At 53.5% G+C, this 27,150-nt stretch overlaps 1 protein-coding gene across 22 annotated transcripts in view; it reads right to left on the minus strand.

Moving 5' to 3' along the window:
• Dysf (dysferlin) overlaps positions 1-27,150 on the minus strand; it is a 185,750-nt gene that overhangs the window by 95,953 nt on the left and 62,647 nt on the right. For 13 of the 22 annotated variants that reach the window (XM_060383434.1, XM_060383440.1, XM_060383445.1 and 10 more), the window contains 11 exons: positions 22,753-22,821; positions 22,595-22,638; positions 19,059-19,141; positions 11,203-11,244; positions 9,858-9,973; positions 9,423-9,536; positions 8,176-8,353; positions 7,524-7,648; positions 5,863-5,969; positions 1,225-1,417; positions 102-257 (listed from right to left, as the gene is read on the minus strand). In XM_060383434.1, coding sequence (XP_060239417.1) covers positions 102-257; positions 1,225-1,417; positions 5,863-5,969; positions 7,524-7,648; positions 8,176-8,353; positions 9,423-9,536; positions 9,858-9,973; positions 11,203-11,244; positions 19,059-19,141; positions 22,595-22,638; positions 22,753-22,821 — 1,227 coding nt within the window. The remainder of the gene's footprint in view (positions 1-101; positions 258-1,224; positions 1,418-5,862; positions 5,970-7,523; positions 7,649-8,175; positions 8,354-9,422; positions 9,537-9,857; positions 9,974-11,202; positions 11,245-19,058; positions 19,142-22,594; positions 22,639-22,752; positions 22,822-27,150) is intronic. The other 9 variants (XM_060383441.1, XM_060383444.1, XM_021641697.2 and 6 more) reach the window with 1 other exon arrangement.

The following is a 27,150-nucleotide window of genomic DNA, read 5'->3' on the forward strand; positions in this document are numbered from 1 at the left end:
GTTAGTTCCACAACAGGGCTGGACGGGGAACCAGAGGAAGCTGAAGAAAGGTCTCATGTTGAGAACATCCTATGGTGGCCCCAGGAAGAGGGAATACTCACTTTCAGAAAGATGGTCTGCAGCTTCCCACAGTTCCTGCCACAGTAGCTGGGGCCCCGCCGGGAGAAGAGAACTTCATGAGCCGGCACCCGCTGGTAGGCCACACGCTTGTCACCTTGCAGCAGCCAGATGATGATATCTGGCAGGCTGTTCTGGGGCTGGAGAGGGGTGCAGTCAAGGTGAGGATGGTGGTGTGTTCAGAGCCGTGCCTGATCTCTGACTCAGAGGCCACCAAGGTCTCGCCTCACTCATCTCCCATCCTGCCCTGTGCACTCAGGTCCCGCCTTTGGCCCTCAGCTTATAGAGGAGCCCCCACAAAGGTCTCTGAGATGCCCATGGGTTTCTGGGAAGATGCTCATTCCTACATAGAGCATGGAAGATGTGGTCCCCAGATGATCCTCCTTTTACATCCTGCTGACCTTAGGACCCTAAGATCTGCAGGCCTAGAGGAGTAGATGCTGCCCCAACAGGGCCTCTTCAGAGAAAGGATGTTGAGGAGGACTTGCCCTTGCCCTCTCCCGGCCACAGAACAAATTCTGTGAAGGGGGCAGGATCAGGAGCAAGGCTCCAGAGGCTACCAGTGACTAGCCTGTGCGGCAGTCCCTACCGTGATGAGGATGTGCCCAGGGAACTGGTCATGTGACAACCAGCCTGCCCAAGGAAACTCTAGGGTTCTTCACCCCTTTCCAAAAAGCCTTTCCCATTTCCCTTCTCCAGCCCTCTGCTCCAGACATGCTCTCCCTGACCATGTCCAGGATCTACCCCAACCCACCACCCATAGTGCCTAAGACAGGCACGAGTGGGCCAGGAGTGAGGCCCCTGGGGAAGCAGGCTTCAACATGAAACTAGAGCCAGACACGCTGGGTTCTGGTACCAGCCTTGCGCTGGCATCCTTCAGTGGGCTGGGGTCCATCTGTTGAGTACCTACTGTGTGTCAGGTTCTGAGCTGGGCACAGTAACACCGCTAAGCATGCTGCCCTGCAAATGGGCTTACTAAGACTCAGATGATTAAGTGACCTGACCCAAGGTCACCTAGCAACAGACCCAGGAATGTAAACAGTGTAAACATTTGGTCAACATTACAGGAGGCGGGAAGGCTGAAGAACGCCCCTCAGGATTCACTACCTCCTCAGCCAGGGCACGGAGATGCAGAAGCCAGTCCTCAGCCTGCTCCAAGGTGGTGGGGAGGTCACTGTGACCAAGCTTCAAGGCCAGAGCAGCTTCTTTGATCTGGCTCAGGTGACGGGTGCGCAGCCGGAACAGGTACTGATCAAGGTGGGTGGCAGAAGGTATTTCATGGATGTCACACAGGGGCTGGCTATGAGAAACAGGTGGAATGTGTTTGTTCAACCAGGCTCCGCACAACGCAGAGGCAGGTGCCTGAACCTAAGTATGTACATTGATAGGGTCCCTGTCCCCTGCCAGCATTTCGGGTGCTCACCCCAGTGACCTGCCTGCTCCAGGAAGCCTTCCTCACACACCCTGACCTTCCTACTTCTGCCTCCTTATTCCCAAGCTATCCTTTTGGGATCTCACTCAACCTCCAGTCTAGTGGATTTTATTTGTATGTGTGCCCCCCCCCAGCTGACTGAAAGCTATCAGGGGACCTAGCGGGTCCCTTTACTGCCCCCTTGTGTAGTCTAGGGCAGAGGCCAGGGGCTAAGTTGTCCCACACTAAAATAAATCCCTTCTGTGTTGGGTGCACACTTTCCCTAAGAAGGAAATTTATGGACCCCTGACTAGCTACTGCAGACACTGTGGGGAGGCCAGCAGCCGTGAACACAAAAGCATCCACGCTGGCTGCCCCAAGACGGCCCTCCCAGAATCCCGAGCTTTGGAAAGCCTTCTGAGCATAGCTGGGGTACCGCGGCCCTCAAATAACAGCGCTGAAGCCCAAGTGAGGAGTTAAGTTAAACTCCATCATGTGTGTCGGGGCGAAGAGTTCCTGACCCAGCACACAGGGGCTAAGAGCCCCACAGACAGACGCTCCACGCCGTCCCAGGGCTGTACGGGCACAGCCACGGGAAAGGCCAGAAGAGAAGGGGTGGGCTCCGGCTCTCCCTCCCCACGCAGGACCCTCCAGCTGGCCCAGCCCCTGGCCTCAAACAGGACATTCGTCAACGCAGCGCCAGGCCTGCTCCGCGCTGCAGCCCCCGCCCCCTCCCCGCAGCGTCTGGACTCCCGGCTCCCGGCTGATTTATTTTTTCTGCCAATTTCCCCGAGCTATGCAGAACCAATTACCGCCGGAGCGCCGCGGCACCGCTCTGGCAGGCCCTCGGCGCGCTGCGTCTTTCCTGTTATTTTTTTTAATTGAATTTTTAGGGTGGGGGGAGCGGGTGCGCGAGCTCCATCTCGGGGAAACTTAAGCCCCGGGGCCCGTCTCAGGTCACGTACTGCACACCCTGTGGTAATATAATATTTACTGCCCCGAGGGTGCCGCGGACGGCAGCCCCGGGCCGGCGGCAGCGGGCGGAGGCTGCGCGTGGTGGGTGAGGGGCCCGGGGCAGAGGGCTGGAGAAGCCCAGCCAAGGTCGGAGACTGCGGAGGACCCTCCAGCAGACCACCCAACCAAGCCTCCCTTGACCAGCCAAGCCCAGGCCTCGCGCTCACCAGACACCCTCACACTTTTCCCACACCCAGGAACCTCCAATACAGGGGTATAGGAAGGGAGTCTGGCAGGAAACTGCACGCCTGCGAATGGACGGTGGCCACAGCAGGGCTCGCCAAGTCGCCGCTGCCTGTCTCTGGGGACCAAGTAGGTGACTGTATCAGGGCCAGTCCCCTGGAGAATGAACTGGCCTCATTCTTCAGTCCGAAGAGATGACTCTCCCCCAACTTTGCCCTCTCCTGAGGAGAAACTTCGGCAGCATGCCACTCCCCCACAGCCTTGGAGTTACCCCCCAACCCCGGGGAAAAGTGGCTCCGATCTGTACCTGCAAGGTTGACAAGAGCTACTCAGGTGCAGAATGCTAGGAAGGGCTTCGTAGCTGATGGAACAACATGACGGGGCAAAGGGTACATTATGGGATGGGGCTCGTCCAGCAAGCCAGCACTGCCTCAGAAGGGGTGAAGACTATTCGGTACCCTGTGTGGAAAAGCATCCTCTCCCTGATGCTTACCGAGGGAAGGAGGGGGAGGGAGATGGAGGAGGGAAGGGAGAGGGCTCTGGGCTGGGGAGGGGAGAGGAGATGAAAGCTGTGGGAGCTGCTAGGGTCTGTGCTGTGATCTCTGAAGGTGGTGTCCCCTAGGTCCAAGGGAAGACAGGAGATGGTGATGGAACCCTTGAGGACATATATGGCCTCAGACAGCCAGGCAAGACAGACCCATGAGGCAGAGGGGGCCCAGGGAATCCAGAACCCAGAGAAGAAGGCTTTGCTACATTGGCAGAAGGGAAGGAGGCTCAGGGTGAGCAAGGGAAGTGCCCTAGCTGGAGACACTAAGGCTGATAGCCGGCAAGCAGGCCCGGTCTACCTTGACACCTGCTGAAGCCTGGAGCAGCATGGGGTGGCCTCAGATGGTGCCTGAAGGGATGAACCTGGAGTCCCTTCCCTGAAGATCCTGTCAGATACCCCAAGAGGATGGGAACACACCCGACTCCAAGGTCCTGTACTGGGCTGATGCCTCAAAGAGCCCTGGGTGTCTCCCCCTCCCCCCAGCAGAGTGACACAAGAGCCTAGCTTGACAGAGTTTCAGATAAATCCTCCTGGAGAGGCCGCTGAGAAGAGCCTGGACCCAAGCCCCACAGCCTCCAATGTCCCCACATCTCAGACTTGTCAGGGGTTGGGCCCAAGCATTTCCAGCTCCACAGACTTGCTTACCCCCCCCCCCCACACACACACACAACTGCCATGAGCAGTACTGCAGAGACCCATGCTCTGGCAGCCACTGTCTCAGAAGTGGCATCACCGGGCACAGCGGCCTGTCTGTAGGCATAACCTAAGTACAGGATAGTCTGAGGATGCTCCATCCTGGCACCCCCGCAGGCTGAGGTGGCCCTGTGTGTCCCTACAGCCCCCCACTCCTTTCCCCTCCAGGCCAGGGCCAGTTCCCTCATGCCTCATCACTTCTGCTCAGCTTCCCTCCTGCCAAGCCCCTCATGGAATGGCCCCAAAGCCCACCCAGCTATTGTGGCCGCAGCTAGGGAACCATCCCAGGCCTTCCCCAGGCCCTGTCTGTGACAGAGTAGCACAGGGATAGTCTTCCACTTATTTGACATGTGAATCTGGATGTGTCGGTGAGTCTCGGTGTGCCTCGGTTTCCTTATTCGGCCCTCAGGGGATGGTATGCTCAGAGTTTTGTGCTTAGTGAATACACATGACAGCACAGTGCCTGTCACGAAGTCCATCTGCCCTCGGCTCCCTCCACATCCACCCTCTCCAGCACCACTGCCTTAGCTGCCTGCATCTTAGCTCACTTTGCAGGCCCGTGTCTCCTCTCTCATCGCCTCTGACCCAGGGGTCTCCTTCCTCCTCAACATCCCCAAGTTTGGGCTCTCCTTGACAAAGCCCCCAAACCTGCCCTGTTAGGCGTCAGCTATCCTGGGTGCACCTGGAGACAGCAGGCGTACGCGTCGTAGGACTCCAGGCCTTGGCCTGAGGGGTGCCCTCTCCACTTCCTCCCCTAACATTTCCACCAGGCAGCCCTTCTGTGGGAAGATTCCCTGAGTGCCACTGCCAGCTGGATCTGTCCGCAGACCAGGCCTCTCCCTCCCCATCACACCTAGAGGGCCGAGTTGTTCTCTTATCAACACAGCTGGGGCTGCGCCTGGGCTGGGAAGGTGAGGTGTAGGGAATGGAGGAATGGCCTGCTTGGGGTGGAGCGGGGCGGAGCTGTTCCTTTGGGATCAACGCTTTATCCAGGTAAAAGCACACTTCCTAACCAGGGTAGGGAAGCGCCTAGCCACCAGCTTCACATCTCTCACGATGAGGGCATTTCTCTGATCCCCTTCTCCAGGGCTCTCCAGCTAGCCTGAGGGAGCAGAAGATGGGATGGGCCGGGGTGGCTGCTGTCACTCGGAACCCTGTGGAATGCAGATGGCTAGGACAAAGTCTGTTTCATAGCTGAGAAACCAAGGCCGGAGGAAGCAGGGCCACTGGAAGCCACCAGACTGCGGTGAGGCGCAGGCTTCCTGGTTTCCTTGCATCTGTCATTGTGGTAATCATAGTTGCTTTTACTAAAGCCTCTCCGCAGTGTCAGTCATTGGCTGATTAGATATTATTAAGTAGTCATTCTTCATGCCAAGCTCAACTTCAGTGACCACCCCTACCTCCTGGATGTGGAAGAGATAGAGGTTGAGGTGAGCCTCTCGGCTGACCCGCATTCCCATTCTCCCTCACGCCCTGGCCCCCTTTTCCTGAAGCTGACAACCAGCCTTGTGCAGGGAGCGCCTAAACAGAAAACATGGTCCCTGACAACATGGCCTTGGGGGAGGAGGGGTGCCCTCGCCCCAGCTTCTCCTGGAGATTCCATCAGGGAGCTACGAGGTCCGGGATCAGACACACAATGCTTCCCATTCAGGTGAGCCGGCTTGCCCAGCCCACAGCTGCTGCGGCTGCTCTGGGGAGATTTATGACCTGTTCTAAACGTCACCTTTTCAACTCCTGAGGCCGAGGCCGGCTCCACCACCTCTGGGCTCAGCACTGGCCAGACTGCTGGCCAAGCGTGGCTGGGAGACGTGCTTCTGCTCACCACCACACACGAACACTCCCGAGGAGGCAGCCTCCTGAGTCAGGAGAGGCATCTGAGGGTGCCAAGTCCCCCTACCTGCAGTCCGCAAGGAGCTCCTCTGTCAGCTGAGCCACCAGGGCGTCCATGTCCTCGGAGGAGCACTGTGCCTTCAGAGCCAGGTGGACCTGCTCCAGGCTAGCTTCCTGTGGAACAGGCAAGCCTAGGTCAGGAGTATCACCACGGAGGGGGACCCAACCCCCTCCCCCGGCCCTTCCACTGAGCCTGAAGGGACTAGATAGTAGAAGCAGGAAAGGGCAAAGCCAGACTCAATCCTGGCTTCCAAACCTTCCAGACTGTCCTCGCCCCAGCTCTCAGATCCCCAGGCTCACACATGGACATGAGCTTCTTCACAGCCTAAATGCATCTTGTCCCACCTGCCACCTCAAGGCGAGGCCTGACTCCCCACAAGAGTGTGAAGCCCTCTGAGACTACTCTGGTCAGTTCTTTCTGAAGCCAGCCACACCGCCAGATCCAGACCCAGCCAGCCTCCCCCAGCAGCCATGCGGCCACCACTGGGCAGAAGAACCAGACTCCCAGAGCTGGCTCCTTTGGAGTTGAGTCTGCTCCCCTTCTCTGGGCAAAGGCCTGGGCTGGAAGGCAGAGGCCAACCTCAGACACACCGTCAGGCCCACGGCAGCCTCACTCCCCTGAATAGCCCTCTCCACCATCAGCCTTCCAGAGCATGTGTGCTCCACCCTGGAGGACAAACCCTAGAAAGAAAACTCAGTGCCTGCTATCCCGGAACTGTGGACTTCTGGTAAGGAGTCCAGAGGACAGCACGACAGCAAGTTTGCACAGCCTCAACTCCAAGTTCTCCCTACGGCATTAGCTGCCCACCACCAGATAGGCCAATTGCAAGGACATCACCCCTTGCAGCTGTGCTCCTGGGCCACCCCCAGGTCTCTTCAACCCTGTGCTGCCCCTCGTTCCTGCCAAGTAGCCACACGTTCCTCCCTCGGGTGATGCTCTCTGGAAGGAAGCCTGGAGCCACTGCCTGAAGCAGCCAGCAGCTTCCCAGCATCCTTCTCCCCTCCCTTTGCCTCTCCATCTGTGCCCTCTCAAGACTCTCCTACATGCCTGTCCAAGCGCCAGGCAGACCAGGACAGAGGCTGGTTCTCAGAAGCCTTTCCTTACCCCAAAGCAGAACTACCCCCACATTCAGACACTCCGGACCTCTCCCCAGGCTCCCAGCTTGGAATCCCAGATCATTTCTCACACAGCCCTTCATCTCCCCAAGAGAAATGGGCCAAGTCCTGGCAGCCCAAGCTCACAGCTCCCTAGAGAGCCATCTTCCTCCCAGACCCTCCTCATCCTCCAGAGTCCTTGCCGTGATAGCCTAGATATGGTCCTTCCCACATCCTCCCATTGCCCCCATGACAGCTCCTCCTCCACATGACAGTTCCCTCCTCCACATGACAGTTCCCTCCTCCACAGCCCACACCTCTCCCTCAGCAGCCACCAAGGCCACCTGGATCTAAGTTTGGAGCCCTAGCTTCTGGCTCCTGGCTAGAAGTTTCTGGCCCAACTAGAGGCATCTAACAATAAGCACAAAGCATGTACTGACACCCCAGTTGTCTCTCAGCGTCTCCCACATCCACCTGGGGTCCCCGCCACCCTTGATACCCGGTCTCTTCAAGCCCGCAGATCTTTCTGGCAGGGCGAGAGGCCAGGCACCCTGTCTGGACAGGATCACTCACCAGCCGGTCAGCGATCCTGAGGAGCTGGTTTTGAGTCTCGATCCGATGGCTGATGTCTTCCCAGTATGAGGACAGTACCACCACGGGCTTCACATTGCCCCAAGGCAAGTAATAGTAGTGGCACCCTGCGGGGAGGGGAGAGGGGCCTGAGCGCTGGGCAGAGGCCACGGGGCAGTGAAATGCCACTCTGCAGAGCAGGGAGTGAGGCCACTGAGCTTTTGTAACTAGCCCAGCTTGAGAGAGAACTCAAGATAAGAGACAGGTCCTCTCCCCTTAAATGCTTGTGGTGTGGCTGGTAGTTTCCAGCACCTGAGCACACTTTGGGGGTAGGGAGAAGGGGCAGACTGTTGGGCTCTCACTTCAAAATAAGGGGGCTGATAGAATGCCTCTGGGAAACCCAAGCTCACATCACCACGGTCTCCAAGCCAAGCCCCCAGACCCCACGGGCTGACGGAGATGTCTCCAGACCATCAAGGCAACTGCAGAGCCTGCAGGAGTCCACACTATGCGTGAAATGCCCCCACAAGAGGAGTATGAGGGATAGCACAGAAGTGAAGGGAAGAGCACCCCAAAAGGTTTGCTGTGGTTTCCACAGAGGCCAGCTTTAGGGTTTGGCATCTGCTATGACCACGTCCCTTCTGGCCTCACCCACCATCAAAGACTGCCCGGCTGTACTGGGTGGTGGAGGCCAGCGGCAGGCAGGTGGTGTCAAATTTGTTCCCGTAGTTCCCGATGCTCACTTCGAACTGAATAGCATCGTCCACATCCTGCAGCATTGTGGCTGAGTAGAAGGCAGCAAAGAGGGAGTATTTGCGCCTCCGAAGGTACTTCTGCAGGCAGAGTGAGAAGGCCAGAGATCACAAGGAGACAAGCAGGACACCCAGCAGTGTGGATCCGGAGAGGGCAGGCCCTAGCTGTGACCGGGACCCGGAAACTCCGTCCGGCTGGGAAGAGTGACACAAGGTCCAAAGGAACAGCCTCCAGCCTTGGTTACTGAGCGAACAAACTCACTGCAGGTCCGTGCACATTTGCTCATGCTTCCTAATACGATCTGCTCCTCCAGGGTCAGGCTACTCCTTAATCCAAACCAGCATCGATGGCACCAGCACGTCCACAGAGCAGAGTCTCCCGCAGTGCCCCTCAGGGAAGCCTACACCTCATCTGCCCCTTAAAGGGGCTGAGAGTTCTCAGTGATCACACACGCGCACACACACCCCAGGCAGCCCTGCAGTCTGCACAGGCAGCCTCAGCCATGCGCCCCCAAGGCATAGGGCTGAGACAATGTAAAACATTCACGTGTCTTGCTATGTAGCAATGTGATTTTATTACAGTCACCTCTTCGGAAAGCTGTGGGGGAAGGAGCTGAAAAGCTCGGTTTCAAACCACGTGAACAGGGATGACAGATCACAGATGTGTGCCTACTGTGTGCATACAGATGATCTCACCACCATCTCCTAAGGTAAATGTGAGTGCACACAGGGAAACTAAGGCAACTGGCCGGGGGAGGGCCAGCAGGGAAACCCGAGGTAGCTAACTGCAGGGTCTCAATGCTCCTGAATGCCATGCACAGCTCTAGTATTTCTGGGCCTTTGCGTCTTCGCCTGTAAATGGAGTTACTAGCCTTGCGGCATGCTGGATTTGAAGACACGGATGGTAAATGGTGTCTAACTAACCTCATTGTTAGCTGAACTGAGTGTGAGCTTGTATGATACTTCCACTTATCTCCCTTAAACCTCAAAGCTTCCTGCGGTGGGACAGTGCACCATCCCCCCTCACAGCTGAGACTCAGAGGCCCGGAGAAGTGCCGCCACAGTAAATGTGGGTCACCACTGAAGGCCCTCCACCACAGTACCCAGCCACTCAAGGGGCACCCAGCGGTCTGCCAAAGCACGGCCTCACCTCCACCCGCAGGATATCATCAGCAGGAAGGTCTTCCACCTTCTGCTCACTGTGCTCCACCAGTCTGGTCTCCAGGGACAACAGAAGCCTGCCCCGATAAGCCACACCCTCTCCCTGCAGGAGAAAGCCAGGTCACCAGCGTAGGGTAAGAGGAAGGAAACACAGCACAGGACAACATAATACAATCCACCCTACAGAAAGGGATCTACCAATCCTCCAGCCCCGCCCACGGCATAAAACCCGAGGGAGACGGGCCTGGGCTTCCTGGAATAGACAGTGAACAGGTCCAGCTGGCCCAGGAGAAAGAGGCCAAAGAGCCAATAGAAGGATGTCCTCTGAGGGTCTGTTGAAGCCTCGTAAGGTCCGTGGAATGCCCTCTGGGCCGGACACCGCCAGGCCGGCTGGGAACCCCCAGGGAGGCGTGTGGCTGCTCACCTTTCCTGTGTTGAGCTCTGCATAAGGATCGGGGAAGCCTGTAAACTCCCGGGGACTGCCGTAGAGGTTCACATAGCAGGGCCCAAAAGTGGGGAGGAAGCCCAGGTTGTCATCCACTGCAAGGCACAAGCAGGCGTCAGAGAGGCGGCCCTGGGGATCATCTTACCGTGCCACCCAGCCACTGTCAGCTCGGATTCCATCTCTAGCCCTCAGTTTCCCCCACATGACCATTATGTGGCCCCTGTACACAGTAACTGATAAGACGAGCAATGAACGTAGCACCCCGCTCTGTCCCCTGAGTCCTCGCTAGGCTGAAATGAGACCATTTCTACTATCTTACTAGTCCTGTTCCACAGATGGGGAAACGGAGGCTCAGAGATGTGACTGATCCCTGGACAGCAAGGATGCGACACACTCAGCTGACTGCACACAAGCTGGGGCTCAGGCCATGGTGGAGGGGGGAGCAGAGGTGCTCCCAGCTCCCGGAGAGCAGAGAAGCCACCTCCCTCTGCCTCTTCATGTACACATGTATTGGGGGAGTTGGAGAACAGATAAAGGAACCAGTCCTCTCATCAGCCCCTCTTCCCAGCAGACTGTTCTCCTGACAAGGCCACGGCTGCCCTTCCTGGGACAGGCCCCGACAGGCTAGCCTCTGAAACCCTGCAACGGCAGGGCCTTCCTTTCAGAGGACATCGCCAGAATGCTCAAGGCAGAACCACCACCACCAGGATCATGGAGCTCTGTCCACACAAGGATGAGTGAGGACAAGCACAGGGGAAAAGACCTCCGCAGAGGCCTGCTCAGCAGGGCCTGAGGCTGCACACCCTAAGCCATGCAGCTGGGACAGGGCAGGGGGCAGCTGGAGCTCTCCTGCCTATCACCTTTCCACGTATTTCCTCCCCCGGGCCCCAGTGCAGACGGGGCCCGGCTTTGGGAAGCAAAGGGGAAGGCTTGGAATAAGGGGACTCGGAGAAACACTACTAAATGCTCGTGTCAGTCATCACAATTACACGTTACCTCGTGAATTATGCTTCTAGCCTTTCTCATTCCCCTGGCCACCTCCAAATCCCCAAGATAGCTCACAATCCCCCTGGCCCACTATGCCCCCCAAGTTAGAAGCATCAGCCGAGGCAACGAGCTCAGGAAGGGTCTGGGAGAACCAGAGGAAGCTGGCTTCAAAGCATTGTGAGTAATTCATATCAGTTACCCAGTGGCTGCAACTCGCCAGTGGTCAGCTCAGGGGCCTGGCTGCCGCTCAGTCCCCTTCATGCAAGTCAGAAAACTCCCCTTCAGCAGAAACCCCCACGTCCCATCCCCTCGTGGTCCCCTGGCGACAGCAACGTACGGTCAGAGGCTTGCGGGCGCTTGAGCACACCTGCGGGCTCCTCTAAGCATAAAGAAATGGAAGAGGGTTAGGATGGGTGTGGCTGAACGGGGTGGAGAACGGTTACGCGAACAGGGGTCGGCTGGAGAGCCGGCAGACGGGCGCTGTGAGTGCACAACAAAGGGAGGCACACCCTCCCCCAACTCCACCACACCGCCCAAAGCACCTCTTGACCTGGACCTCCACTCAATATACTCAAGAAACAACACAGAAAAGAAAATGTGGTTTTTCTGCCTTACATACAGGTAAATTAGGAGGAATGGTGCAGAGAAAGAAACATGAAAAGGGAAACATGAAAGAGCCATTGTGGACCAGGGAACACCCAGAGCTCCAAACCCAAACAGATTGACACTTGTGCCCCAGAGTGCTGAGCCAAGGCCATTCAAGGCACAACATCTCCACCTAGTGGGCATTTCTGGTACTGCCACAGATCACACTATTTCCTCAACGGCAGCCAGCGGCCTGGGCCTGTCTCCTAGCACCAGCTGGTCGTGGTGAAGATAAGAGACAGATGTCCACTAGCATACGCATGTACACAAATGCACGCACATGCATTAAGTAAATTTAATGAAAATATTCTAGCCCTTTGCTTTTCCCACAGTTTTATTACCGTTGCTAGGAACGCCTAGAGGATTAACCAATGAACAGTCAGTCCACTGGCCACATGAAGCCCAAAATGTCTTGTTATGCTCCAGTATCACTCAAAACAAATGTACATGTTCTCCTACAACCCTCAGGATGTGGCTTGGGCACCTGGATTTAATGTGTCCCAAAGAATCCAGGTTGGACAGCTCTGGGAGGCTCAGAAAGGACCCTTGAGGGAAAAGGGAAAAGGCATGGGAGTTGAGGCTGAAGACCTAAAGAGGACAAGTCCCTGGGCTGGCACTCAGATCTCTGAAGCCAGATCTCAGCTACCAGCGCTGGCTGGCGAGAACCAGTGTGGCAGAAATTGTGCCTCGTGAAGATGTTCTTATCTATAGGAACTGAACTGGGCCCCTGGCATAGGAGAGTTTTGAGCCTGGAGGGGTGACCTAACAGGCACAGCTTTGGTCCCCAGATTCTGCTTTAATTTCCTTCCAAATGATGCTGAGCAGGAGGAGCCTGTTATCTTGGACTAATGAAAACAGCGCCATAGATAGGACCCCTGAGCGCTCTGGCCAGGGACTGAGTTCTAATCCGGCCCCCAGGCAGAGTTGTCTACCGTCTCACCAGCAAGCTAACCATTACCTGCCGCTGGTGGCTAGATTGCACAGGCCTCCTTGTCCTCCTTGTACTCGCTCATCTAGGAACCACAAGCAGCTGTGGCAGCGGCCTCGGCAGGGTCCTGCCGAGGTCTTAGGCCAGTGTTTCCCAGGTCACGAGCCTCTGCTGCGGTGGTTCATCCCAGGTTCTCGCCCCTGTGTCTGCAGACAGCTCATAAAGTCAGGGGCAGGGTGAGCAGAGGAGCCACCCAACACAAAGCCTCTATTTAGTCCTGCTCGTCCTTCTGCCAAAACACAAGTGTCTCGCTGTGTTTTCCCTGAGCCGGGAGAGTTGGGCCCAAGGAAGCCCCAAGTCCCGAATGAACACGCCCAGCTTTTTCCTGAGAGAGCGAAGCCCAGCTCCCTCACCTGGAGAAACTGCAAGGGACAGAGCAGGCTGCCAGCCACAAGTCACAGCTCAGCAGGCGGTTCCTAGGGACACGTGTGTACCCTGGAAAAGCCAAGCCATTACCTTCAGCCAGCCCAGCCAGCTCCCAAGGCTCGGCAGAGCCCCAAGCCCATGGCTTTGGCTGCCTGACACCCGCCCAGGCCAGGCAGGATGGGAAAGGAGAGACTGCTGAGAAATTCACTGTCATCCATCGTCCAAAGACAACTTTCGTTTTCTCAGTGCTGTTCTGCAGCACAATGTCCTTATGGGTGAAAGTGTCCAAGACGCCTGCCAGTGACACAGGTCCATACGCCTTCTGCCTTCCAAAAGAACTTCCACATCTACGGAGAGTCCATCCTCCTTTAAAAAAAGTCTCCCTTAATACACTGGTGCACAGGGTCCAAAAAATACTTGAGTGTGCCCAGGCAAACTTGTGGGCAGAAGTGCCTAGGAGGTTAGTGTTGGGCCCTGTCCTTGCTGGGGACAAAAACAAGAACACAAAAACAAAACTCCGGGCTAACCCATCCCATCGGGAACCTCAAGGCTGAAAGAGAAAGAAGTGGGTTTTGTTTGACCGTTTGTTGTGCTGTTAGGTGACGGGGTCTCATTAGTTAGCCTGGTGGGTCACACTCGCCATGCGACCAAGGAGGACCTCAAACTCCTAATCCTTCTGCCTCTAGCGTTCAAGGGCTGGGCTACCGGACACATGGCACCATGCCCTGTTTGTACGGTGCCGGGGTGGAACCCAGGCCTCCTGAACACTGGGCACACACTCTAACCAACATCAGTCCAGTTTGTGCTGTGTTGGGGGAGAAGAGAGAAAATAAGGCAGTGTGCCTGCCTGCCTCGGTAAGAAGAAATACAAAACAGGTGAGGAGAGTGGTAGGCACATGTTTCAAGGGGGCTTTCCAGCTAGGCGGAGAATCAGCTGAGCAGAGAAAGACACACCTTCAGGCTGGACAGGTGCTGCCACCTGAGGAAGGGGCCCACCTCCCCACGAAGGGACCTCGGGGACCCAGGGAAGTCCCAAAGGATAACCCAGTTTGGATAAATTTAACTCTGCTGTCACACTGATCTAGCTGTTTGGCTGCACATCCCAGAAGCGGTGAGCTGGTTTGAGAACAATCTGTGGTCTAGCCTTCGGCTCCACCGCTGCCGCACATAGGTTGCCCACAACTTCAGCACCATCTAGTGACCATGGAGAAAAGTTTCTCAATTCTTCAAAACCAGGTGACAGGGGCTAGCTAGCTAGATACCGAGCACGGTGCTTGCCAACATGGCCAAGGCCCTAAATTCAATTCTCAGTACAATAGGCAAGTGAATCAATTATTGTTCTTAATCTATCTTATTGATTGATTCATTAATTAGTAAATTTATCACTTTATTTAGTCAATTAATTAATGGAATAAATAAACAGGATAAATGATTATACAATAAAAAGAATATATCAAGATGAAGGCTGATAGGGCTGGGGGAGCCTAAACTCTCATCAGATGGCTGAGGACAGAGGCATAGCTGTGTCATATCAGAAACTTCACACACACACACACACACACACACACTCACATATACACACACACACCACACACAACCACTCAAAAACGACATACTGTGCCTTGACCATCATTAGTTTCTGGATGCAGAGACAGCATCCAGTCTGAAAACTGAAGAAGACCTGAGACCCCCAGGGTGGCCAAAACTGGCTCTGTGTCCGCCACATTAAGATGCTCCCCCAGTCTCCTGCTTCTGCCTGTATGTGCAAAGCAGCAGCTCACCAAAACCTCTGACCACCTCCCCATGCGGGCTACACTCTGGAGAACAGCATCCTCACAGCTGAGAGGGAAGGGCAGTCCCTTTAGCGTGCCTTCCACAAGTATCTCTGTGTGAACAGCTCAAAGACTCAGTGATGGAGTCAGAATGGCAGATCAGTTCTAGACACCGAGGGGAACACCAAGGGCTTCACCGGATAATCCTCAACTTCGCTGTGCACTTGGGATTTCCTGAACTAGAAGCCTCTGGAGACCGGGGATACAGCTCAGCTGGTGGAGTACCTGTGCAAGAACCCCTATGTTCAGTCTCTCATACTATGTCCGATGTAAATCGGACATGGTGACACGTCTGTAATGCCAGTACTTGGGGGTTGGAGACAGGAGGGACGGAAGTTTAATGTCATTCTAGGCTACACGGTGAGATCATGCCAGTTTGGGATGCATGACACCCTACCTTAAAAAAAAAAAAAAAGCCAAGTGTGCAATATATACCTTTAATTTAGATACTCCAGGCAGAGACAGGCAGATCTCTATGAGTTCAAGGCCAGGCTGGCTTCTTCTGACCACTGTACACCAGAAACCAGAGGAGATGCAAGTTCTAGGCCAGCCCAGGGCTACATGGTGTGACTCTGTCTCAAAAGGCATTTTATTTTGAAAATGCTTCAGAAGAGTTAAAAAGAAGGGATGAGAACCCCCTGGAATGAGGCACATGAACCGCCAATGCTGCAGAGTAGCCGATATGGACAGAGACCCCGTCCTGTCCGTGCAGATATGCCTACGGGGCCCTCACTAGCACGTGAATAACAGTGAAAGAGAGGGTGGAATGCCAGACAGGACTTTGCTATCCATGAAAGCCTCCATCTTAGAGGGGCACAGAGTGCCTCCAATCAGGGAGACGCGGTCCGAAGGTTCAGGAGAGCCTCCATCTGAATGCTACAAGAAATAGTTTGGGGTTCTCAGGCAATAAAACAAGGGGATGCAGCCTTTGGGGTAACTTCTGGGGGGAAGAGAAGAAAACCATCAAGATGGATGCTGCTGAGGGCAGCACAGCACAAGTGCCCAACTGCTTCTGAACACCGGACACCAGAGGACACACAAGCGGGCAGCCCTCTGGGTCCTGAAGAGGAAGCAAGGCACCCTGCTTTGTAGAGAGGAGGTTGAGTGACTCCCTGGTACAGAGACCCTGAGCCCCAGCGGGCTGCACAGCCAGCACTCTCAGCAGTAGCCATCTGCCTTCAGCCATCCACGGCAGAGGCTTGACTACGTCATTCAACTCAAGACACCTGTCTCAGAAAGAATCCAACCAAGAATCTGCAAACGGCTAACCGTGAGCTTCCAGTACTAAGGTGGCCGTGTGGAGATGTCATGGCGCCTCAGTTTGTGGGAGCACACTCAGCAATGTTCACACAACAGGATCACCCAACAAACTGCTTCTTGGAAGTTACAGATAAATTCTGCATGAGCATCTTCTAGATACATTCAGAATCTAGTCAAGATTCCCACAAGGAAACAAGTCAAGGCTTTTCTCGGAACAGGCACCAGAACAAATTCAAAGTGTGTTATGTATTGAAGGGGGAATAAGCTTGTTAAAGAAAGGCTGGAGGCGTGGCTCGCTTGGCAGAGGTTGCCTGCGTGCACAGAGCTCTGAGTTTCACAGGCAGCACATAAACCAGGTGTGCACGCATGTGGCCGAGCACTTCACACTTGAAAGGTGGAGTCGGGAGGATCCAGAGTTGAAGGTCATCCTTGCCAACACAACAAGTTCAAGGTCAGCCTAGACTACATAAGACTAACTCAAAAGGGGAAAAAACAACTTAAATAAAACCTAGAAGTTTGTCAAATATTTGTACATGGCCTATAAAGCAGAAACCAAACTTTTGTTACTTAAGTAAGAAACTTTAAAAATAAGCACAAGGTAGTTAGAAAATCTGAGCAGGAAATAGCAAAATAAGTCTAAACAAAGCGAAGGAACCCAGAACTGAAACATCTATAAAAGTTTTTGTTTTGAAGGCTGGAAGGCTAATTGAGGGGGGAAAAAAGAAAAAAGAAAATTCAAACACATTAAAGAAGAGAGAAATGGCACAGGTAGAAAAAAGTGCATAATTCTAGAAGTCACTGTGAGAAACACTGTAAATATATGGATGTTTTGCTAAGAAAACATAAATTATCAAAATTGACAAGAGCAAAAATAACCTAAAAATAGCAATGATCACAAGAGAAGCTGAAAAGTTTATAAAGAGCATCACTACGCCCACTCAGAAAGGGCACCAAGCCCACGTGGTTTCATGGGTGACTAATTTCAAACCCTCAAAAGACTATATTCTATGTTATATAAACTGTTCCCAGATGTTAAACGACTTTAAATCTTTCCGATTAATTTTACAGAGCCAGCATAACCCAGATACCAAAAGCAAGACTAAGAAGAAGACCAACTGGAGATCATAGAAAACCCAGGGCTGAGCCCGAGAGACACTGTGGATTTAAGAAATGAGAAAGATGGCATCTGGAGATGAAGACAGGAAAAGTGCGTTGCTGACATCACCAAAAAACAATTTTGAAGAGTTGATGGTACTTCACTGTCTTACTTGCTAAGTAAGAGATTAACAGGTTTGGCAACATGCAAATTTAATTTCTGTCTGTCAGAAAGTATTCAACTATAACCGACAAGAACTATTTATGAGTAAGCTCAAAGTTAGTGCTCACAGTGACGGAGACTGATAGCTATAACATACACATGTAACATATAACATATACATACATGTATCTGTAACATATTTTATACATATATGTACAATACACACAAAACTAAAATGCACAGCTGGCCACTTCACTGTGTCAATGAAATGAAAGAATTAATTTTAACCTTTAAATTAATAAAATTCTCCTTGTTGTTTCAGGGTTTGCTGTAGTTTGGTTCGGTTGCTCTGATCTTTTAAGTGAGGGCCTCCGGTAACCCGGGCTGACCTTGAATTCGCTTTGTCACTGGGGATGAACCTGAGCTCCTGATCTTCCCGCCTCTACATCCCAAGGCCTGGGGTTCCACACCTGCACCACCACTCTCAACTCCAGTATTGCTGCAGCCAAGTCAGAACAGTGGCATCAAGTGTGTGGAGGATGCTGAGCACACATTAGTTCAACCTTCTGACAGCCACCTTCAGTACTGACAGAAGGCTTCGAAAGTGCTACAGTCTGTTGACAGCTTGACTACAGGTGAGAGAGCACTCAGGAGCTGCGGAGGAGCTCAGTGGCAGAGCACATCGGAAGCACTGAGTTCAACCCCAATAGCACAAGCCTATCTTATCTTGTGTGTTTTCCTGCATGTGTGTATGTACACCAGATGCACACAGGTCCCCTCAAAGGCCAGAAGAAGGTGTCAGATCCCCTGGAACTGGAGCTACAGGCAGGTGTGAGCAGCCTTGTGGGGGTGCTGGGAACTGAATCCTGGCCCTCTGCAAGAGCAGAAGATGCTTTTAACATCTATGCCATCTTTCCAGACTCAGGATGTTGCTGCTGTAACTATGCACAGCATGAAACCCAGCTATAAAAACATTCATTGCAAAGTTCTTTACAAGGAAGAAACATCAGAGGATGCCTGAGCACCACATCGGCTAGCTCGTTTGATTGTGTGCACTCACAATGGAACATATATTTATTACAGTTGTATTTTAAGGCTAGGGAAGTAAACCAGTGGAGAGAGTGCTCAGCGGCCGTACAAGGTCCTGGGTTCAAACCCCAGGACTGCCAAAAAAAAAAAAAAAAAAAAAGTGTTCTAGAAGAATCCTTAATTACAAGAAACTAAGACCTCAGCCTAATATTGCCAAGTAACAAAAAGCAATGAGCAAATGACTCATTTTAGTGTGTATAGGCGCGTGTCACGCGAGCATCTCCCAGAAGCCTCAGACACTGTTCTTTCCTGCGGAGACGGACTTAAGGGCATCTCATGGGAAAATGTGGTCTTCTTTTGGACCACTAGTTCCTTTTTTTTTTTTTTTTTTTTTTTGAGTCAGAGTTTCTCTGCATAGCTTTGGCTGTCCTGGAACTCACTTTGTAGACCAGGCTAGCCTCAAACTCATCAAGATGCAATTGCTTCTGCCTCCCAAGTGTGGCACCACTTCCTGGCTCACTGTTACTTTTTTTTTTACAAATTGAAAATGGGTTATATTTTAGTAGATCAATAAAACCCATTGCAAAATAGGAACACGGGCTCTCAGGGCCAGGGTGGAGCCCAGCACGTGCCCCTCGGGCTGATGGGACGCCTTTGGACTATCCAGCGTGTGCCATCCAGGGCTACAGTAGGAGCTCTCGCTGAGAAATGAATCACAGAGGCCTGACAATGCCCCCGAGCCTGCAGGCTCTCCAGTCTGAGGGATGAAATAGAATGAGGAGGGACAGGGCAAACAGAGAGCAAGCAGGACGTACCTTCTATTTCTCCTCCAGTGGCAGAGATTTTCGACATGCCCAAGTAAGTGGTGGCCACAGTGTCATTGTGAGTGAGGCGGTCCCTGGAACAGGGTTGGGAAGAGGGCATGAGCATGAGAGGCAGTCACAGGACACAGCCCACTCAAGAAGGAAGCAACCTTGGTGACGGATTGCCAGACGTCCAGTCTTCTCCCGAGGCCTGGAAGCCCAAGGGAGAAGAAGAGACTGGACAAGAAACTTGCTCAAGATACCCTGAGGGGCGACTATTTTTCTTGACAGCCTTATACTCCATGTCAGGTGGATTACAGGGGCCACCATCCCAGGCTGGCAGGGAGAAGGCCATAGGCAGGCAGGATGGGGAGCAGGAAGGAAGCTGCTGAGGAGACGTTTCTAGACCCAAAAGGTCCTGGAAGCCCAAGAAATGCCAAGCTCCAGAGGTGCTCCAGGAAGCCAGTGCAGAGGCCACGGCAGGGGCCAGTGCTGCTGTGCTCTGCCTTTATAGAGACTTTGGCTGTGGCAACCCATGTCCAACCTTTATCCCAAAGGAGCTGCCCAACTGCTTAGAGACCAAGTGCTGTTTGTCATCGGCTGCGGGTGAGGAAACAGGTGTGGAGGCCTGTATCAGCCAAGAGGGGAGGAGCAGAGCCAGGTGAGGCAGGCGGCCAGCCAGTCCCACCTGAACCACAAACCGCAGGGTTATCTCTAAAACTAAAGCAGAGAAAGCTGAGAACTTGACACCTGGCCCCCACATGCATGTATGCACATATGCACACATCTACCACACATAACACACACACGCTCAGCCAAGCAGTCAATAAAGGCACCCGTTGTTACTTAATTCCCAGGGTCCCCCCAGCAGCCCTAGCAGGTACATACTACGATGGGCCCCAGCCTCAGGTGAGGGCGCTGACATGGAGACAATCGGTTATCAGAGGGCTGGTGAGGACACTTGCCTTGAAAGCCGTGTGACCTGAGGTTGGTCACTGGGGGACAGAGGTGAAAGAATAGAGGAGACAGCAGCCTCCATAAAATTATCCTCTAACTTCCATTTGCACGTCATTGCATTCACACGACACACACACACACACACACACACACACACACTAAAATAACATCTCACATACAGAGCTCTGAGGCAGGAGAATCCCAGAGCCCTGACCATCCCACCTGTCCCTTCCTCAGGATGGACCTTGGATTCTCCACCTAAGGGGTCTCACCCAGGGCATACATGGCTGGCCAGAGACATTTTTGTGTGAGAAGAGAAGGCTCAGGGTTCCAGTGGATAGAGGGCACGGGTGCTGATCACGTGTGATTCAAGGGACAGACCCACAGACAAGAATTACTATGGCAGAGGTCAGCATGCCAGCCTGGGCAGGCCCTGGATCCCTCAGGAAGGTTCTCCTGCACACTCCCAACCCCTCCTCTTGGTTTTCCGGGGTCTCCCTCCCCGCTGTGAGCACTCTGGCAGATCCACCCTAACCCCCTGGGTAGCCCAGTCGCTAGCCCTTCCTTTCTCTTCACATTTCCTGGAAAGGGGAGTAAGTCTGACTTTTGGCATTCCCCTTGGGACACGGGTTGCATGAGGAAGAATCTCAGCCCAGATTCAAATCACAGCTGCTGGTAAGCCACATCATGAGGAAGCTTCCTAGAGGAGGCCGGCACCGCTGCCTGACATCACGCCCCTCTCTTGGTTTCTGTTGCACTGATGGGGGCCTAACCCGATGCCTCAGAGAGACTAAGCAAACTGGGGACATTTTAAAACATCGTTTAGCCCGTCCCTTAAAAGGGACCGGGCTTCCGTTGAGGAGGCTAGTGAGAAGTTGTTTTTTTTTTTAACGTATACACATACATATACATACTGAACAAGTCTATGTGTCCTCCATGTAGTCGCCCACAGAGGCCGAAACGCATCCCCTGGAACTCAGTTACAGGCAATCATGAGCTACACGTGGTGGGCGCTGGGAGCTGAACCCTGAGCCTCAGAAAGAGCAGTAAGTGCTCTTAGCCACTGAGCCATCTTCCAGCCCTGAGGAATTGTGTTTTTTAATGAAAAAGGAATTCTTGAAGCCTCGAGTGGAAGATTAAGTTACGGAGCCACATGCATGGCGTCACATTTCTAAGGTTCAGGTGACAGGAGGAGTTCGCCTGTGTGTTCTGGGAAGAACGGCGTTCTGGATAGAAGCTTGAGCAGTGGCTGCTTTCTGGCCAAGAGCTGGGTTTGGGGGCTTGGGGCTTTTGGAAAACAGTGAGTCTCAAAATAGATTCACAATAAAAGTGCCACTTCAACCCAAGCCAGAGATGCAGCCACCAGATTCTGTAATGTGTTTGGATTGTACAGTATGCTGATAGCTTTGACATGGCTCCAAGGGAACCGGGCCAGGCACAGCCACAATCCACGGGGCCAACCACCCCCACACGCACCCACACAGACGCACGCACGCACACACACACACACACACGCACACCAGGCTACCCCAGTCAGCACGGCACAGTCACTGCCAGCTGACATGCAGAGATGGCTCTGGGAACGCAAAGCAGACCTTTCCACCAAACCGCTTCCCCTTCCCCGAGGCTCACACCAGCCGTGGCAGACCTCAGGACCTCTCCCTGCCCCCTGCCCACACTTCTTTCCCTCTAATTCTCTCAATCTGTTTTCTTTAGGCCTGGGGAACTGGCACACACTTTAATGGTTCTGCGGCCTGGGGTTTTTCCCCTGGTCTCTCATTATCCTCCTAGTTGGGGGTGCAATGGGCCTGCAACCAAAGGAGAATGGCCAGAGAGCCACATGACCAGCCCTTCTGGGGGCAGAGAAAGGGCAGCTTGCTCTTTGTGGAAAGCCTAGTGCCCAGAGCTTGTGGAGCTTGGTCCCTGATCTCCCCTCAAGTCTGAGAAAGGTGGCCTCCTTACTGCTGCTGTGAGAGACAGCATGTTCAGGCAAAATCCCAGCTCCAGCTGGGATTCTCTTTGGGCCCCTGAACTGTCACCTCAGACAGGTCATTTGCTCTCTCCTCCCTGCGTCTTCCTCTACGAAGCAGGACAATGCCACCTGGTCATGATAAACTCACATGTGTGGAAGGTGCTTTCTGGACACAGCCCTGGCCTGCAAGTTGGTGTTCACCAAGTGGTAAGATTCTAAGACACTCACGGGCTACTGTCCTGACCCACTCAACACCTACAATGATGACCCCTACTCAGGAAATGTAACCCACAATTCCAACATGGGGAAGGGGCTCTTCTTCCATTCCATCCCACAGGGAAAAGGAGCTGACATGGCTCCCACAACTTGCACGTGGCCCTTACTCATGACTTATCAAAGCAACTCCTCAGGAACCCTCCAGAGATGGGCTCTTCACTGCCCCTGGCTGTGACCTCTTTCTCTGCTGTCAGCACAGCATCCCAGGTCCTGATTGCCCCATAACTGCCCAAAGCCCTCCTAGCCTGCCCCTCTGTCACAGCAGCAGCACGGGTACATGAAAATGACAGGCCCAAGACCCCTGGAGACCCCACTCGCACCCCTTTGAGGATCCAGAACTCACCAGTCCATGACACGAATCCTCATTTTTTCACACATAGAGGGAAACTGAGGGAGGAAAGGGATCTGGGTGAGAAGATCAACCCCCTGGTTGAGCAGAAGCCAAGGCTGCCAGCAGGCCTCGGGGAGCACGAGGCGCTGAACCTGCTAGGGTCCACTCACCATTGCAGGCAGTGTGATACTCTGGTTCCACTGAGGGTTTGCCGTCTTTTCCAGGATCTTGCTGCAGAGCTAGGAGACACAGAGGATTGGGGCATGGGACTCAACATGTAGTCCGAGCTTTGTGGCGACCATATGACCCAGAAGCCACCCTCTGCCACACTGGCTGCTCTTAGAGCTGGGCCTGAGGCCCCAGGTCTCAGCACTGCATGGCAGGCTCAGATGCAGGAAGTCCCTGTGGAGACAAGCCTTGGGAAAGCTAGAACCCAGAATGGGGTGGCTGGTGCAAAGGCCACAGCCCCATTGCCCTAAACCCACAGCTGGAGCAGGAGACACCTCAACTCCCACCTCCCATTAAGGCCGGATGCCCAGGCCCATACACCAGCACCCAAGACAGAAACAGACTTCAGTGGGAACACACGTGCCATAAGCCACTGGGGAGGTAAACAGTGGGAGACCACTCTCTCAGCATGAGCCAGACCCTACATTCAATTCCCAGTGGGCAAAAGAAGGGAAAGAAAGGAGGGTGGAAGGAAGGGAGGGAGGAGGAAAAAAAGGAAGGAAGGAAGGAAGGAAGGAAGGAAGGAAGGAAGGAAGGAAGGAAACCTTGAAATCACATCTTGCCTCAGACAAATGCCTGAAGGACTAGGTTTGTTATAAACATATCAAGAATGGAATGTGTTCTGAGCCAGGGGCTCCATGTTTGCGCCCATGAAGCCCAGGGCAGCCTGCACTGGCAAGTGCAGAGGAAGGCAAAGACTCGGTTTCAAGGGCTAGGGAGCTGTCTCGGAGAGTGAATCCTTGCCACAAAAGCATGAAGACTCAAGTTCAGTACCCAGAGAGCCGTGTAGAAGCCAGGCAGGGTAGCACACCCTTACAATCAGAGCAGAGGTGGAGGGCCCCAGGGCAGTCTGGGAAGGCGGTCTAGCCAATTCCAGGCTCAGTGAAAGACCGTGTCTCAAAAACACGGAGAAAGGTGGGAGCGGGGGGAGCGCACAGCTGTAATCCCAGCACTGGGGGCGAGAGGCAGGGGGATGGCTGTGAGTTCTAGGCCAGCCTGGTCTACACAGCAAGTTCCATGACAGCCAGAGCTACATAATCGAGACTGTGACTCAAAGTAAAAAAATTAAAACAAAGTGAAGAGCTATTGTGGATGACACCAGCATGAACACACAATATGTGTATACTCACATATTAACATGATATACAGCATCCTTACAAACACACATACAGAAAGAGAGAGAAAGAGAGAGGGAAATAAAAAAATCTCTCTTGATGATACAGTTTCTGGAAGGCAGATGAGTCTACCACTAACAATAGTGAACAGGCTTCTCCTATAGGCCTGTCACACGCAAAGCAAGAGTTTTATTGAAGTGCATTATCTCAATAATAACATTTGAATTAGATCCAGAACTCTGGGTCTCTTGGGAAGGGTGGGGGACGCGAAGTCATCATCTCTGCTCCCAACCATCTGCTTTCAGCCCCTGTTCCCATTTCCCTTCCTCCCTGTAGGAAGGGCCCAGCCAAGGGCTGCCAGGGTGAGGCAGAAGAGGCTTTTAGCAGAGTAAAGAGGGGGAGCGGGAGGTCAGCAGGTGAAAACGGACTGACCTTTGCAGGAAAGCAGCCACCAACATACAGGAGCATGTGAGGCGCTGGAGCAGAGGAGTAGGCAGAAAGTCATGTTTCTTTTTACCAGTCAGTCCTTCCCCCATTACACCTGTCTGATCAGAGGACGCTCTTTACTGCAGCATGGCTGGAGCTAGCAGGGAGCCGGAAGAAGCTAGGTATCCACCAACAGAATGTGGGTTAAAGAAAGTACGATTCACCCGCAGGACACAGCTCCAAAACAGAGGAGACCCCATGTGTACAGAAAAGAAACAAGCTCAGAGTTGTAGCACAGAGCAGAAAAGCAAGGACAGAGCAGGGAGCACAGTGTGGGACTGGAGCGGTGAAAGCTGAGACTCCATGGTCACACTTGCTGACATGCACATTAAGAAGCCAACAGGTTGTAAAAGAAACTCACCCGCAAGGGAGAAAGAGGGGACCGGAACCAGAGGGGGAAGATAGATAGATGATAGATAGATAGATAGATAGATAGATAGATAGATAGATAGATAGATAGAAAGAAAGATAGATAGACAGACAGACAGACAAGCCAACCGTATATAGTAGATGCAGTATCTAATCGTAAAATACAAATTCTAAATGAAAGAATCTCTGTAACGTACACCGCGGGAGGCCCCGCTAGCACGGCTTCCCGCTTCAGCCGCTACCCAGGAAGTCCATGACCTCTGACCTAATAACCCTGGTTCTAGAAACTTGTCTGTGGAAAGCAGAACATGGACAAAGATTTCTGTGTGCTGACAGAGGCAGAAAGAAACAAGCTGGAACCGCAGCCGCGCGCACACAGGGTAGGCATCGCCGCGCACCGTCTCGTGGAGTGGCCAGCGGGCTGTGAATGAACCGGGGGGAGGCCCAGGCGCCCAGCGGCTCGAGAATCAGCGGCACCGAGCCACCAGCTAAAGGCAAGGCTCGGCACGCCCTCGCTCCGAGCGGCTCCGGAGCGGCCGGGTTAGCCCGCGCGGCCGAGCCACCGGCAGGCCCGCAGCGCGCCCGAGCCGCGCCCCGCCGCCCAGGGAGCCACACGAGAGCCCGGCCAGCACGCCGCCTGGGAAGCGCCGGCACCCAGGGGTCACGCGCTCAGAGCTTCCCCACCCACCCTTCAGCCGGCTCCCAGCCCCAGGCTGGAGGGGCCGCGCAGAGCCGCGCCGACAACCGACCCAAAAGGTTTGCCTCGGCAACGTGGACACTCGCTTTCCTCTCTGATTTTTTCATAGCCTTTAAATCTTACAGTAAATGTGTTTAGTTCTTGGATTCAGAAAAAAAGTCTAAAGCATCTGTCCTTGTCCTTTCCTTGTCCCACTGCAAAGTTCACGCGTAAGCCACGCCCCTTCAGTAACTCCGCCCACTGCGTGGTTGGGTTTATCTTGGGTAACAGTGCCCCCAAGCGTCCTTAAGCAAAGATGCAGACGCATCCAAGCGTGGCTGGGCAGGCAGTGGCACAGTCCGAGGGGTCTCCAGGTGTAAGCAGGTAAAGAGAGAAAAACAGACAATCATCGAGCTCTCTGAACAGTTGTAAGAACCCGAGTTCAAGTCCCCAGCACCATGTAAAAAGGTAGGCACGCCTGCAAACGCCTATAACCCTGCAGGACAGAACAGAAGAGTCACTGAGTCCAGCCGCTGACGGCCTAGCCCCAGCTCCAGTAAGGGATTCTGTATCAACCTCTCCCTCCAGGCTCTGTGGATGTGTAGGGCAGCAAAAACAACACACACACACACACACACACACACACACACACACACACGTGCACGTTCATTCACACACATTGAAAAATTATTTTTTTTAAATAAAACAGAGCACAGGAAGTAAGAAAATGGGCACTGGGCAACCCCATGCAATGGCTTATTCAGGAACAAGTCAGTGCACTGGGTCAGAAGGTCCGGGGACATTGAACATCCTCAGGATATCAAGATGTCACCGCAGAAGTAGTTGCCAATTGTGGGGGGGGGAGGTATTTACTTTTATAAGGATCAGAGCAGAAGGTAGAGAACCGACCAAGGGGGAACGGGACACCGGTGCTGTGTTGCAACACACTGTAAGGGACCTGGCCTGAGAAGAGCTCCTAGCAACATTCTCTGAAGGTAGCTGCTTCAGCACCAGGAAATACAGGACCCACAGGAGAAAGGAAATGCCAGAAAAAACAACCAGAATTTGGACTCCAAATGCCAAGGAGAATGGTAGTGAAGAGGCTGCTGTATGATCCTGAGAAAAACGGCTGCAGCTAGGGGAGACACGCTGGCTGGAAGGGCTGGTCCTTGGGGCATGTTTGAGGGTGAGAGCAGGTTTCCATGTTGGATGTAAAAAAGGAAAAAGTGTTAGGGTCTTCTAGGATCTGACTGCCAAAGTTTCTCTCTGCTTTGGCAAGATTCCAAGTTCCAGGGTAGCATCTGGGATGGGATTCTGAGTTCACCTGTTAACTTTATCTCTTGGGTCGACCAGCTGTTGGCTCAGGTAACCAATCAGCAGCCAATCATGAAAGATGATTGAAAGGAAAAGAAATAGGGGAGGGAGCCCAGGACTCCTTCTCTAGGGCTAAGGCCTGGCTACACTGCTACTAAGAAGGAAAACTTTGCCACCTTTTTTACTGCAGGCGGGACTGTAAAAGGCGCCCTCTAGCCAAAACTGCAAGGGGTTGTAAAAGGGGCTCTTGGATCTGAGGCCAGCTCCTGCGCAGGGGCAGGCCACTCTGAAGGCCTCCACAGACTAAAGCAAACTTCTTCCTGCTTGTTCTAGGCTGATAGTTAGAGCCTGAATCGCTGTTGATTTATTTGTGAATAGGT

Source organism: Meriones unguiculatus, chromosome 5 (assembly GCF_030254825.1).
Source record: "Meriones unguiculatus strain TT.TT164.6M chromosome 5, Bangor_MerUng_6.1, whole genome shotgun sequence".
NCBI classification, from domain to species: domain Eukaryota; kingdom Metazoa; phylum Chordata; class Mammalia; order Rodentia; family Muridae; genus Meriones; species Meriones unguiculatus.